Source organism: Pinus tabuliformis, chromosome 7, assembly GCF_031772625.1.
Source record: "Pinus tabuliformis cultivar Carrire ecotype Pingquan chromosome 7, CPIR1, whole genome shotgun sequence".
NCBI classification, from domain to species: Eukaryota; Viridiplantae; Streptophyta; class Pinopsida; order Pinales; family Pinaceae; genus Pinus; species Pinus tabuliformis.
In genome coordinates, this window is record NC_142293.1 from 2,031,018,935 (window position 1) to 2,031,035,572 (window position 16,638).

Here is a 16,638-nt window from a genome sequence, read left to right on the forward strand (position 1 = left end):
TTGTGACCCACTTTTGTTTCTCTTCAGAGGATAATCTTTGTTCTAAAAATTATTTAAGGCTATCATGATCTGTTTTTACATTGAAGTGTCTTCCCATTAGGTAGGGTCACCATTTCTTAAGTGCATGGAGTATTGCCAACATTTTCTTCTCATAAATAGCTTTGTGTAAAAACTTTCCCTTGATTGGACGACTTTCAAAAGCAATGGGTCTTTCATCTTGCATTAAAACAGCACTGATTCCATTTCCTGAAGCATCACATTCCACAATAAAGGTTTTTGTGAAGTCCGGTGTAGCTAAGACCAGTGCTTGGCACATTTCCTCTTTAAGATGTTTGAAGGCCTTTGTTGCTTCTGGAGTCCATGAAAATGCATCTTTCTTCAATAATGTTGTTAGAGGTGCTGTTATTCTCCCATAATTCTTAACAAAATTGTGATAATACCCCGTCAACCCGAGAAATCCTCGCAGATGCTTTATGAATGTGGGGATTTTCCATTCCTTAATGGCTTTAATTTTGCTAGGGTCTACCTTCACTCCTTCATGAGATACAATATGACCCAGATATTCCACCTCTTGTACTCCAAAGAAGCATTTGGATCTTTTTTCATATAATTGTTTCTCCTCCAATAGTTGTAGCACCCTATCAACATGTTCAACAGGATCCTTCCAAGACTTGTTGTAGATTAGTATATCATCAAAAAATACTAACACAAATTTTCTAAGGAATGGTTTGAAAATGGAATTCATCAAACCTTGAAATGTTGAAGGTGCATTGGTAAGGCCAAAATGCATGACCAAAAATTCATAATGACCCTCATGAGTTCTAAATGTTGTTTTCAGAATTTCTTCAGTTTTCATTCTGATTTGATGATATCCTGAACGAAGATCCAACTTGGTGAAGTAAATTGATCCATGCAATTCATCAAGTAATTCATCAATGGCGGGAATGGGAAACTTATCTTTAATAGTGAGCTTGTTGAGCTCCCTATAATCCGGACACATGCGCCATGATCCATCCTTCTTGTGCACTAATACTACTAGAGCAGAGAAAGAACTTTGACTCGGTTGAATTATATCAGCCTCTAACATTTCTGCAACCATACGTTCAATTTCACTCTTTTGGGCATAGGGATATCTTTACGGTCTGATGTTTGGAGGAACACTTCCTGGAATCAGATGAATAGCATGATCATGATCACGAATAGGTGGGATTCCTTTGAACTTGCTATATTATCAAAAGGTTAATATTTATAAAAAAAATATTTAATTGTATTATTTATTAAAAAATAAAACAAAAATCTTTTTTTAATGTGTTATTTTATAATATTGTTAATTTTCAATTAAAATTAATCTTTATTTTTTAAATTAAGATTTATTATTTTTTTTAATATTTTTTCCTTTCTTTTTTTTTCTTTTTTTTTCCTCTGTATAAAATTTCTTTAAATTAAATTTAAAAATATAAACAAAAATATTAATATCTTATTTATTATTTTTCATAATTAAAAATATTAAAAACTATGGAGGGAGAGTAAATTTAGGAGAAGTTAAGGTAGGGTTCTCACACTTTCAAACAAATATGTAGAGAATAATAAGGAGGCTATCTCTTAATGAAAAGCATGGACAATTGTTGAGAAAAATATAAATATACACCCTCATAGAGGAGGACAAGAGAGCTCTCGCACTATCTCTCTTTGTTGTTGGTTCAATTAGAATTTTACATTTGTTTGGGCAACATTATTCCCTAATGGAGTGTTGCACTAAAAGTTGTCGCCTTGACATTCTACTATCTGTGTGAGTTCATTACCACTCATATTTTCTCCCTCTGCAAGTCTAAAGCATCAATTCCTTATATCAAGCCTAGAAAACAAGAGAAAGGCCCTCAAAAGTCTTTAAAACTCTGGTTCTGCACTTTTTGTCTTACCTGCGGTCCCACAAGTAAGTTCTCTCTCTTAAGGTTCATGCATCTCATACCTTAAGGAGCTAACCCCTTGATGTGAGGAGCTTATCCCTTTAAAGGAGGATTCTATCCCTTCAAAGGTGGACCTGTAACCTCCTCCTCTGCACTATGAAAAGAAGCATTGAGCTAGTTACTTGGGAGATTAGAAGCTGAATATTTTTGAGGTGAAATGATGTTGGAAGTTAGTCTTCTTTAGTTGATTTTTTATAAGGAGAGATTACATAACTCTAAGATCTCATTTGGAAGAGTGCAAGGCTTGTCAAAGTAAAGGAAATTCCTATTTTGGACCCCAGGAAGAGCTTGTTCAACATCAAGGCTGAAAAGGTTGTAAGGTTCTTCTACTTCAAAGTTAATACAAATAAATTTGTTTTACTCAATATGCTGTTGATTCATGGTTTTTTTTATGGATTCCTTGATCACCATAATAGACATGATTTAAGATATTTGCTATACAGGTGCTATTTAATGTTTTCTTGTTTGATTGCAGGGCCTCAAAGGTAACTCTTTCAAACGACCAGGGGATGACTACTACGAACAAGCATTGGATCTAAGGTAGGATCTTAACACCTTTGTTGTATTTATTTATAAATCGCATATGTATACATATACATATAGAGAGAAAGAGAATCAGAATAAATTCAGCTTAACTGAATTTATAAATATCTTGAGCAAAGTATCTTGAACAATCAAATATATGTAACTCTATTTTCAAAATTTTCACTCAAAAAAGAAATTTACATCTTTAAAAATTTGACTTTCTCAATATTTGATAAATCCAAATTGAAAATAAAATCTATATATAAATAAAAACTCAGGATTATATAAAATTTATTTTATATATATATATATATATAACTTTTTTTAAATTCTATATACTTTTAGTACTTTTAGGACATATATTTTCACATAGGTTTTCCAAATGATTCTCTCATTCAATATGGATATTTGGTTTTGAAATTTTAATCCATTTTCCACGTCAATGTGATGAAATTTGAACTTGCTCTATTATCAAAAGGTTAATATTTATTAAAAAAAAAAAAAATATATATATATATATATATATATATATATATATATATATATATATATTATTTATTAAAAAATAAAACAAAAATCTTTTTTTAAATGTGTTATTTTATAATATTATTATTTTTCAATTAAAATTAATTTTTATTTTTAAAATTAAGATTTATTATTTTTTTTTAATTTTTTTTCCTTTTTTCTTTTTTGTATAAAATTTCTTTAATTTAAAAATATAAACAAAAATATTAATATTTTATTTATTATTTTTCATAATTAGAAATATTAAAAACTATGGAGGGAGAGTAAATTTAGGAGAAGTTAAGGTAGGGTTCTCGGTGAGGTCTGAAGGACACATTCAAACAAATATGTAGAGAATAATAAGGAGGCTATCTCTTAATGAAGAGCATGGACAATTGTTGAGAAAAATATAAATATACACCCTCATAGAGGAGGACAAGAGAGCTCTCGCATTATCTCTCTTTGTTGTTGGTTCAATTAGAATTTTACATTTTTTTGGGTAACATTATTCCCTAATGGAGAACAAAGTGCATTCAAGGAAAATTGTTGGGCGTTATGAAGTGGTAGAGATTAATGCGGTAGCATTGGAGTTAACTTTGAATTTGCACTCTTTAACTATGGGTCATGACCCTTGTAGCTATGATTTAAACCATTGAGCCCCTATCTAAGCCTATGAGACCTGTGTGAAGCTCAGCGAATGAATGTGCCACTAAGTGCTTGCTATTGATTTGATTAACCACCGGAATAGTGAACTCTAACTTCTGAGTACTTTACCACTCCATTGGTGTGAGATTATCCCATGTGAAAGCATCCCCTCATACTATGTATACGACTCAAGGGTGGTTAGCTGCAAGAGAAATTGTAGTGTAGTTGGGTTATGTTGGGTGGAGAGTGGAAGTCCCTCCTTTATTTGATAGTTAACTCCACTCTATTAAGTATAGTGATTGATGGATATTCGATTTATGGACATCCTTGAGTGCTTGAACTATAGAGTTTGTTTCCATACTCATGATTATGGATAAACTTGAATATTGCAAACTAAATGGACACCTGGGTTGTGTTGATAACTTCTTAGATCGTAAATAATATGGTAAACTATAGGTTTACATACACTCATGTTTCTATGGATGAAAATTGTAGTTGTTGAATGTTTAGGGATAATATATATTGTCTGGTGGTTGGACCATAACCCCCCTTGAGCAGACATGCATCTTTGTGTCTTTCATAATTGGTCAATTAAATGTCTCCTAATTTTTATACTAGCCTTCAAAAGGGTCAGCATAGAGGGATTGCCTATAAGGCCTTCTCGTAAAACTTGCAATTGTGCGGAATTGGATTTTGAGACTATGTCCTCTCTCTTAAAATTCAGAAGGAGTAACTTGGACCCATGTTTGTTACTCGCTATGGCAAGGCATTGTGAGGGCCAAGGCTCTAGGGCTTTTAGCCATACGTCAACGATATTTGACATTTGAGAGTCACCCCTTCGCTATATACACTTACTAAAATATGATGTTTGAGGACCTCAGAAACTCATGCCATAAATGGATAAACATTTGGTCTTTCACGGAAGTCACTTTGTTACCTTACAGCAACTAGGGAAATCATCATTTTGCTCGCAAAACTTTTGTTGTTTTTATTTTAACAATCACCGGAACTATGGAGTGATAAGGCTAACACATATTAGTGTATGGTGGAGTCTAATTCAACATAACAATGATGAGACACCAATCCAACCAGACCAAGTACATTGCACATTAGTGAGGGAAAGGGGAGGTCGATAACTGGGCCTCGGTCTCATGCACCCTTGTCCAATGAACAAAGGATGTTGTGCAGATACTAGATAAGCTAATGTATAGAGGAAACAGTGGCAAAAGGACTTACACAAAAAGGTGTTAGTTATGAAGAGACTTCTACGGCCACAAAAAAATGGGCCAGCATTCGGACACTCTTTTCCTTGGAAACTTGGAATGGATGGAAATTTTATCAAATGGATGTGAAGGATACTTTCTTGAATAAAGAAATTAAAGAGAATGCCTTCATGTTTGCTGCATCTTTTGTTGATTTAACTTGTTTTGCTTTCTCTTACATTCTGTTGCTACATGACCTGGTTCAAGGCAGGAAAAATAGTTGATGTCTTTCAAGGGAGAAAATAATCTCCTTTGAGATATTTTGAATTTGTTTAACTCATCTCTAGGAAGAAATGACCTTTTTGCAAGAACCATTTTCTTTGACTTATTCTTTGGTTCTTCTTGTTGTTTCTTGCTTTTGATGGCTTCTTTGCTATTCACTCTCCTTGTACCTTCCTCTAATGGTCTTTACAGGATTGCTTAATTATCCTCTATGATTTCCTTTAAGCTACCACTCGTTTCTTCTCAATCCATCATGGATGCAATGTCCTCTCCTAATTGCTTACACAACCTATTCTTTTTATCTAACTCTCTTCCACCTCAAATAATTTTAGACTCTATTCTCCTTTAGTTGATTATTCATCATCTCATCTATTCTCCTTGCCTCTTCAAGTTGTGTTCTTAGGCTAATAATTTCCTTATTATATTCATGCTCTCTTTCATCACATCTATGCACCAATCTCTTCAAATCTTTTTTTCCATTCCTTACTCTTTCTATTTCAGTTATATATGTATCAAGATTAACTTGTTCTTTAGCTAACATTTTTCCAGGTTCATTTACACATGCGCAAGCTTCATATAACTGAGCACTTTCCTTTTGAGTAGGCCTTTTATTCTTCATTTTACTATTTTCATTTTTGGCACTGCTGCTATTCCATCTACAACCTTTCCCCAATTTCTTTTGCAGATGTAATATCTATGACTGTTTCAAGAAGCATTCAAAGAAACGTCTTTAAGGTCGGCTTAAATGATGATCTAAGTCTACCTAGACAATTATCTTCAGGTCTTGCTATAGCAGTCACTCCAGGTCTACTCAGGAAAATCTTCCAGATTTTCTTGGTCAAAGATATCGATTGGTGTGAATTCTTCCAAAAGAACTTGCTCAACAATATCATATAGATTCCCTAGTCTAGGGCATCTCCACAGGTCAAGTTACAGAAGTCCGAATTTTCTGCTCCGCAATTCCGCGTACTGCACTCCACAAGGTTGAGAATAGGCGAGTTATGTGCTGTATAAAGGCTGAGAATTAGGACGAGCTTTGTGCTCTACAAAGGCTGAGATATAGACCAATCTATGTGCTTTATAAAGGCGAGGTGCTCTCCTCCAAAGAGGCTGATTTTTGAGTCTCCATAGTGCCCGAGTTCTCTGCTCCAAAGAGGTCAAATTTTGAATCTCCATAGTGACCTAGTTCTCTATTTCAAAAGATGTTGAATTCAGAGCTAAACTAGGCCGAGTTTAGATCGAATGATAACCCAAGAAGATGTCCCAAGAATTGATAAGATAATGCACCAAAAATCCTTAAACTAAAACAGAGATGAAAGCAAGATTATTTGCCTTCGATCACCTCATTTCTTCCTCAAGTCTGAGTTCTGCACTTTTCTACCTTGACTGTGTTTTGTGCCTTTTCTTCCTTGACCGAGTTCTGTACCTTTTCTTCACCGAGTTTAGGTGATAATGGAGGAGAGGTTACTCCAAATTATACTCATTCAATCACTGAACCATCACGTCTATTGGAGGGGGCCTACTTGAGCATAAGGAGGCCGACTTGTCCTGGATAGGGTTAACCTGTTATCATTTATATTTTTAACATTAATGCTTTGTTTCAACAGAGTATAGATCCTTTACTAAATCTTGTCCATTCTTATGTATGTCAAAGGAAAGAGGTTCTAGTCTTTAGTTTTGCACAAACAATCTGTGAATGTGTCAAGCAATAGGTTTGATATGTGTTTCCTTTCTGAACATTTCATGCCGTGTTGTATAAGTTCTTAAACTTTAAATTACCAGCTTCTCCAAGATACTATCTCCTGTCCATTTATCATATTTTTCTAAGAATAATAGACTTGCTTTCTTGTTTATATTTGGGATTAGGGAATTGACTCTTTATCAACCATACTTGTCCTTGGTTAATGACAATATCTCAAACAATGTCGTCTATGTTTGACATCAATGATAATATTGTCCAATATTTTTTTTATTTTTTTCAATAATTAATTATTATTATTTTTTTTTGTAATTTAGAAGATAAGTAATTAAGTTACTCTTATACTTGCATGACATGGGTTAATTTTATTACTCTTGTACTTGCATGACATGGGTTAATTTTAGGCACTACCACTTGCATGACAAATGGTCAATTATGGCAGCTACCACTATACCTACTAACCTAACACACTGTTGATTTTGGCTGCTAAGACTATAACTTGGGGGCCTACTACCTATTCTCCTCTAAGGATCATGTTGTGGAAATTAAATCTTGGATCTCTTGATTTGCACAATTTCACATCACTTTGATCACTAATTGAACTGCTCTTCAAACCTGGATGAGGGTGACATTCAAGGGAATTTATGAAGAATTTGATGAATGGCGGCGAGAGGACAAGGCACTTGGTCGATGGCGCCTCTTCCCACACCCCTCTTAGCCGATCTCATGACACACCACAGGCAGCATTTAATGCAAGCTTCTGATGCAAAGGAGGTTTCATCTGCTAGAAAATGGACTCCCCTCGCCATTTTGTGGTTCCTTTTGCTCTGCTCCGCTACAACTGCCCACCTCAAGCCATTGATTCGAGCTCCCACCAGTTACTGGGCGTCGCTGTTGGTTAACGAGTTGTATCGATTTCGGTAATGGGCATCACCATTCCCATTCTAGGCTCTATCAGTTAACCACCCCCCAGCAGATCCTTGTTCCCCTTCTCAATCCATCCGCCATTGCTTCCACTGAACTCTTAGCCAGTCCTTCTGATATGGTTAACCAGTTGTATCGATTTCGGTAATGGCCATCACCATTCCCATTCTAGGCTCTATCAGTTAACCACACCCCAGCAGATCCTTGTTCCCCTTCTCAATCCATCCGCCATTGCTTCCAATGAACTCTTAGCTAGTCCTTCTGATATGGTTAGGGATACTGGGAGGTAGTTCCTGCCCTAAACGGAGCAGAATCCTGAGCCTGCTGACTCCTCTCCTTCCCCTGAAATGTATCACCCCCATAGCTTTGGTTTAGGAAGATATCCCAATACTCGTAGTGGCCAGGTTTATGCTATGTCTCCGAGTGAAGGTCACAGAAAATTTGGGGTTCACACAGCTAATTTCCCTTTGCCCCCTCACCCCACTCCCCACTCTACCCAATTCAGATTTCGAAGCACCTTGAACAAACCAGCGATTACTGCTACAATCACCATCCTCTTCACTGAAGAAGATAATGAACAGCGTGATACCGAGACGAAAAACTCAGATTTAAGGGAAGAGGTAGCTCTCACACACACAAATGGCGGAGACACAGGAAAGAATCTGCAAATTGAAGGAAAAATTGCTCTGCATGGCCAGACCACCGGTGGCGGGCTCGCCAGGTGGAAGAGGGATTGAAGGGCCGGATTCGAAGGCAACTGCTAGCTGCCATGGTGATGTTCAACTTGAAGGTGAGCCACAGGACGGATCGTAGGCGAAGGAGGAGGATCATTGGACGAAGTATGGTTGTTGAGGAGACCACCGGTGGCGGGCTCGCCAGGTGGAAGAGGGATTGAAGGGCCGGATTCGAAGGCAACTGCTAGCTGCCATGGTGATGTTCAACTTGAAGGTGAGCCACAGGACGGATCGTAGGCGAAGGAGGAGGATCATTGGACGAAGTATGGTTGTTGAGGAGCCCATCTAGAATGAGCTCGAATGATACTGGGTGGCTGCAAAGTGTCATCTATTTAGTTTTTTTGATGTGTTAGTTCTACTGGATTTTCTCTGGATCTCTCTGTTTGTCATAGAGAAAATTCTCTGGTTTTTGTTTTTTCCGTTCTTAAACACTGATAGATATTAAAACCCAATTTTATGGTTAAAAAAGTTTATTACAATGGCATTGCAGGAATCTCTATTCTTCAGTAAATTATTAACTCCACTAAAAATATATTCCAAAATGCTATAGTCTTCAATCTTATCCATTAGATTTCCAAATATTCTTTAACAATATTACTAAAATCTACAATTTACCGCGAAAATAATTAGCTCTCACTTCAAACAGGATAATGAGAAGAATAGCCATCAATTTCACGTGGAACACCTTCATATGAATACAATAAAATGTTCATATAGATGTCAGTCATGGATGTTTACGTTTATGGCAAACAAAGTGACACGCAGCTGTAATCGCTAGCCACCACTCGCACCGCCCTTTCGAAATTATGATAACATGGATAATGCATCAGGCCGGGAATGCATCGTGATAATAAATTATTGATTAAAAAAAAACAAAAAATCTTCAATTTCACTTTAATTAAAGGCCTACTTATTTGATCATTTCAAATTCATATTAAATCTTATTCAAATTACTTCACTAAATTATGGATTTAATAAAAAAAAACATCAATTTCATTCTTTATATTTTTTTTGGCCAACAATTAAAATAGTCTTTTGCAAATGAAGTTATGATTGTACATATAGGAGAAATAAGTGAATTCTACTCTTTTTCTGGTTTACATTATAGTTATCAAATTTTAATTAGAATTCAGATAAAAATTAGTATGAAAAAATTTCAATTCCAAAAAGATAGATAATATGCATCTTAAACATTTAAATATATACATTTTTTCCCCTGAAACAATGCCTACTACTCATATTCATTCCATTCATTTTAAAATTTAATTGATTTTTAATATTTTGATAACAATTTTAAAACTGCAATTCACTAAACAAAAACACAACCAAACTTGTCAACTATCTGCAAAATTTGCTTTTCAAAACTATATCCTTCCCAAGTTTCAAATCTTATCTAAAATCTTTTCTAATTGATACATATTTAAAAAATAAATATTCAAAACTTATTTTTATAAGATTCCCTAATGTAAACATATTTAAAAAATCAAGTACTTTCTATAAAATATTTGTTAAACTTAAATTAAGACTCATTATCTTGTTATTTCAACTTTTCCAAACCTTCAATGAAACTATGAAATAACGAATTGGGAAATTTCAAATTCACAATTAGTTTCCATGTATTACCTCCAACTCAACTCCCAAAGGCATTTGTTTTGTGTTTATAAGACACTTCACTTACCATTCTAGTCACACAAACTACCAATACTTTGACACACCCTTACTTACCATGAACCAGTCATCCAAGTGATTAGCAACCATGAAGCTACTAGAATTCTATCAAATTATTAGATGTATGAATGAAATTCTTGAATTTCCTTACTTTTTTCCCAATTCTAATGTATTTGGTAACTATGGTTTACAACTTTTACAATCAAGTTAGCCAACAATTCTAGATTCCATGATCAAACCAAACATAGTATCATTTGATTTGGTATCATCTAGAGGCTAAGACTGTGCATTTAAGACATTGTTCCACAAAAGAGCAAATTGTAGACATCTTCTCCAAAGCAGTGGGAAGAGAAAATTTTGAAATATTGAGAATGATACATTAAGGGGAATACATACACATAAATAATATTATAAAGAATTAGTATAGATCCATCTTAAGATCGATAAATATCCCCTCTCATCTAGGGTTAGAGTGAGGTTCAAAACTACAATATTTCTCATCTTCATTTCACTTGCAAAGAATTGAATTTAGGCTCTGAAGATAACAACCATTCTACCCAACCACCTAACATATTGAATTTAGACTTGGAGATAACTGCAACCACACACACACACATATTGAATTTAGACTTGGAGATAACTGCAACCATTCTACCCAGCCACATAACATAACCTCAAGTTACACACACACTCTTCTTTTTTCTTCTTTATATTAATTAGAATAAAGAATAAATATTAATTTCTAAATTAAAATCTATCATCATTTTATAATATTTTATTTTCTAATTATGTGTCATATCATAATATTTTTTTTAATTAGAGTTTATGGATATCTTGCAAAATAATATTTTTTATATTTTGTAAGAATTAAAATTATTATAAAAAGGTCCACTAGGTCTTAGATAGAAGATGGTGGGGTGTTCTCTTAAGACACTTATTGATGTGAAATCACTTGTTCAATTTAGGGTTCCCATATAGATAATATATTGTACATGTTGAAGATATAGTTATGTCAAACTTACAAAAAAATATTAATATCTTATTCATATCCTTCCATAATTAAAAATATTAAAAACCAATTTTATAGTTAAAAAATTGATCACAACTGCATTGCCAATGATTAATAATTGCCATAGTTCTTAAATAATTAATTTAACAAGATTATAAAATTTTTTCTAAAATATAATTAATAAAAATTAGACTAACTTAATCTAATTTCATTAAATTATCGAATACAATAAAAATTTCACCTAAACTCATAAAGTGGAAACCACATATACACCATACGGACACAATAAAAATGTTCATATAGATGGCAGTCATAAATGTTTACATTCGTGGCAAACAAAGTGACACGCAACTGTAATGGCTCAATGCTCTAAACATGTGGTGAATACACAAACCACAGAGCTAGGCGCAGCTGTTGTCCTTGCTGCTGATGATGCAAGCGAACAGAAAATTCACAGCAATTCTCCTTCCACCAAATTATATTAACAGTCACCACTCACACCGCATTCTGGTAATCATGATAACATGGATAATGCATCAGGAGAATGCCTGGAGTTTGGAACCAGAGGTGTCAAGTGGCTGGCAGAGTCTGCCAATATCGAAAGTATTCCAAATTGCTTCATCCTCCCAGAACATGAACGCCCACATGATGATCTTCTTTCCTCTAATTTGCAGCTTATTTCTGCCCATCCACAGATCCCAATCATCGACATGGCCCATTTCCATATTGGAGATCAGCGATCCAGAATTATAAACCAATTGCTACAAGCCAGTGGAGAGTGGGGATTCTTTCAGGTACAGTGATCTGATTTGTACCAGTATTGTTATAGTTATTATTGAAGTTTTTAGTTATACCACAATTCATATGTTCAGTAAATTTTTAAATTTCCAAGTATTTGTTCTGCCTGGGTGGTTTTTAATTTCCAAGTATTTATTTTGCCTGGATGGGTTGTTAGTCCATGTTTGTACTGTATTTTCCTTTTCATTTAGGTCAGTGTGAAAATTACTCTAGTAATTTTTTCACATGTTTAATAAACTTTCAGATTTTTATCTAAATAGGCGGTTAGTTTCAAGTTCTGGGGTATTTCCAATTAGATGAGTGTGTGTGACTGTTACTCCAACACCAGTTTCAAATCCAACTAGGTTTCTATGCTGGCTATGGTGGTTAGTTAGTTTCATGTTTCCAGGATATTTTCAATTAGATGAGTGTGACAATTACTCCAATACCAGTTTTCAATACCAGTTTTAAATACCAATTAGATGAGTGTGACAATTACTCCAAGACCAGTTTTAAATACAACTAGATTTCCATCCTAATCAAAACTCTGATACCAAATTGAAATTTTCATTGCAATTATCAAAACTCTGATACCAAATTCTGATACCAAATTGAAATTTTCATTGCAATTATCAAAACTCTGATACCAAATTCTGATACCAAATTGAAATTTTCATTGCAATTATCAAAACTCTGATACCAAATTGAAATTTTCATTGCAATTATCAAAATTAATAAATTTAGAAACCCTTACTATTGCATTGAGCCAGCTGTTAATCCTATATTCCCAATAAATTAAGTGTGAACCCTACTTCAGTAATTGTAATTAGATAGCGCTTCTTCTTTTCACAGGTAATCAACCATGGCGTGGACGAAAGGATTCTGCACAATATGCTCAATGCGGGTCGTAGGTTCCACCAGCAACCGACTGAAGAGAAAATAAAATACTATACCGACGATTACGAGAAGACCAGATACGCCCCCAGCTTAGATAAGCCCAAGGACAAGCCCGCCAATTGGGTGGACATGCTTATCATGCCAATTTCTCAATTGTGTAGAAATAATAGTCTTGAGGACTTGCCACCTGTCTGCAGAGAAGCCACCATGGAATACTGGAAGGCCATCAGGAATCTGGCTGAGACACTGCTGGGCGCCCTGTCTGAAGGCCTGGGAAAGCCCACTGACCATTTACAGCGCTGTGGATTAATAGATCGCCAGCTGGTTGCAGTTAATTACTACCCGCCCTGTCCCCAGCCGAACCTGACTCTTGGTTTCAGCCCTCATTCTGATCCAGGAACCATTACTATTCTCCTGCCAGATGATGTTTGTGGTTTGCAGGTTCTCAAAGATGGGGTGTGGGTCACGGTCCATCCCTTACCAAATGCATTCATCATCAATATTGCCGATCAGATGGAGGTAATTCTTTGCTTATTACTTACACTGAACAACAGTCTCTCGAAGAGAAAATCTAGGTGGCGTAATTCTTTGCTTACTACTTACACTGAACAACAATCTTTCGAAGAGAAAATCTAGGTATATAAGGATATATATTTCTCAAATTTTTGGTGAAAATTATATAGGAGAAAATTTGGTCTGGGTTTTTAGAACCAATTAGTGTGGTTCATTTTCAGGAATAGATTAACCACATTAGTTGGTTAGAAAAGCATCTAAGAGATTTTCTTTTATGTAATTTTCACCTAAAAAATTTTGTCATACATATTATGGATCACAGAAGTCACAGAAGCCAGAATTGGAAAAAAAATATATACTTTGTTCATTCAAATTAAGTGATTAGTCATTAAAATCACCCTTAGTCATTAAAATGGCCCATAAGATGTATATAATTTCATATGTTAATTTGATTAATGATTTTGGAATATTTTGAAAATGTGATCATAGTTGACTTTGTTTTGTATACATATTTTCAGAATATTTTAAGATCTAAGATACTTTAGGGTAGTTCAGGTAAATTTTACTCAATCAAGTTATCAATAGTTTCAGTGCTCCATGGTAACTAGAATCCATGGTTTTGCCCATGGTATCCATCTCTCCCTCAAACTACCATTGGTTTAAGCCTTCCATGTTTACCAGAATTCATGGTTTTGCCTATGATATTCATCTCTCAGTCAAGTAAACCAATCTTCATGTTTACCAAAATCCATGGTTTTACCCATAGTATTCATCTCTAATGTAATCTATTGAAAAAAAAAATTACAAATAATTTTGTCTGACAAAAATGTAGAATCCTGACAAAAATGTTTTTGGCCACCACCATGTCTCGCACTTTCTAAAACAGTATAGATAAAAATAGCCCATAATTCATTGCTTATCACTTAAACAGAACAATATATCTTTATCTTTGGCTTGAAATTTTCCTTTAAATAAAACCTTTTGACTTTTGTACTTCTCTCATCCACCCATATAATTTATTACGTGAATATTGTACTACACTTCTGATACATGTGACTATGAACACTCCCCAGTAAAATGCACTCCTGGTACATGTAGATTTAAATACTTAGCAAAGGAAAATGCAAGAGCAGCCTCCACTAAATCGAATATACAAGTCTGAATTGGGTGTGATATTTATTTTGTGATTTGGGCCTCCATGGAAAATGCAAGAGTAGCCTCCACTAAATCGAATATAAAGTCAGAATTGGGTGTGATATTTATTTTGTGATCTGGGCCTCCATGTTGCAGATTGTGAGCAATGGAAAGTTCAAGAGCGTGGAGCACAGAGCGGTTACAAACAGAGTGGAAGCAAGATTGTCAATTCCTAGTTTCTTCAGTCCTCCATGGGATGTGAAGGTTTCTCCCATCATCAACAATGTCGATGATAGTGAAGGGTATCAGGAATGCCTGTTCGGTGATTACATGCGCTCCTTTTTGGCCAAAGGTTTAGAACGGAAATCTGCTCTCCATTTAGCCCGGAAGATTACTTGATTATTTTCTCTTATTCTTTCAGTGGATTATGTTGTTTCGTAGTGGGTAATTAATAATTATAGTTCTACTCAGTGGTATCCATATGATTAACAGAAGAATTAGCGCAGTTTATTATTGTTTTATAATTTTATTTATATATATTGGATTTATTAAAATTGCAATATAGTATATATAATTTAAGTGATGAGAGGTTAAATATATATTTTAAAATATAATTTAAATAAGAAAAAAATTACAATTCGATTAAAAATTATGTATTAAATATTGAAAATTTGTTATCAAACAACTATATTCATATTGCTTTGAGCTAACACATCCTAGCCCATAATTGAGAAAGTCCTGGACCATAATTGGGAAAGGTATTGATATGTATTAAATATTGAAAATTTGTTATCAAACAATTATATTCATATTGCTTTGAGCTAACACATCTTAGACCATAATTGAGAAAGGTATTGATACATTCACAATATGTGAATTTTAAAATATGGTTTTTTTCTTCCTGAATTTTTATAACAAAGTTGTATTGGTATTACTTTGAGCTAGCATCCTAGATGATAATTAAGTCCCAAAGAATATTTAAATGTAGGTTTTTTTTTTGGAATTTATCCATAAACAATTTAGATAATGAAATTAAACTTACAACAATTACATATTTATTTGAATATGTTTTAAAATGGTTATATAGATTTTAATGTTTTATTATTTCATAGTGGGATAGTTATAAGGAAAAATATATGTAGATATCTTACTCTAACTACCTTGTTCAATAACAAATGAAGGAATGTAATCTTTCTATCTGATCTAGTTTGAGACTAGGATCCAAATGTGCTATTTTTGAACTTTTTCTATGGTAATATACAAAAAAAAAAAAAAAACCAATTTTTAAGAGAGTATAGTCTAAGAAATTGTTTGCATATGAATAATTTTTCATCAAATCATAGGTATCAAGTGCAAATCCCATCTTACTCATGGATAATGAACCATTATGGTGAAGGAACCAAGATTGGATCATTTAACACACTCATCTCATCTCATTTACTCTCATTGTTCAACTAATTTAGTCACTCTAGGGCACTTTGGGCATCTCATTCAACTAACAAACATCCATGTCACTCTATTTCACTATAGAACACAGCACAAGAAATATATTCCCTTTCTACTCTCAATGATTATTCATGAATATTATTCCCTTCTAATACACTTCAGTGTAAGTTGAAAGAGTGCAATCCCTTGAATTCCTTATAGGAATAAGTGACAAAAATAACACATGGCTACAAGCATCTATTGAATAGAAAATAAAAAATGGGTGAACCATACCTAATATTCCCACCATTTCTGCTCACTTGCAACCATCTTTGCTTGCCAAAGTCCACATCTTTGTCGATATTCCAATTATTCTAGAGACAACCTTTGTACTTTCAAGGGATGAGTAGGGCTTGTGCTTGGGGAATTACCTTGGGAAGGACAAGCGAAGAGATTGAATGTTGATTTCTTAGTTTGTGAATCTATTGTTGGTTTCCTAATTTGTACATTGGTCACCATGTCAACTTCTAGTTCCTTCTTGTTGCTTCTAACCATGTCGAAGGATGCTACATTCAAACTTGTGCTCAAATATCCTCCTTGAGGCCATTAATGAAACACTATTACAGAACGAATCTCTTCAAATATATGTACATATGGCTAATTTCTCAAAGGCTATCCTAAACTTGGCCATTAAACTTGTTTGGTTTAACTTAGTAAGTTGCCCCAAATAATG

At 34.2% G+C, this 16,638-nt stretch overlaps 1 protein-coding gene across 1 annotated transcript; it reads left to right on the plus strand.

The window, feature by feature from the left end:
* The first annotated feature begins 11,502 nt into the window (after window positions 1–11,502).
* Window positions 11,503–15,040, plus strand: LOC149256644 (fe(II)/2-oxoglutarate-dependent dioxygenase 4-like). Its single transcript, XM_089460811.1, has 3 exons — window positions 11,503–11,953; window positions 12,789–13,352; window positions 14,637–15,040. Exons 1-3 carry the CDS (start codon window positions 11,684–11,686, stop codon window positions 14,877–14,879), a joined length of 1,077 nt encoding a protein of 358 aa, XP_089316937.1. The 5' UTR covers window positions 11,503–11,683; the 3' UTR covers window positions 14,880–15,040.
* The last annotated feature ends 1,598 nt before the right edge of the window (window positions 15,041–16,638 follow it).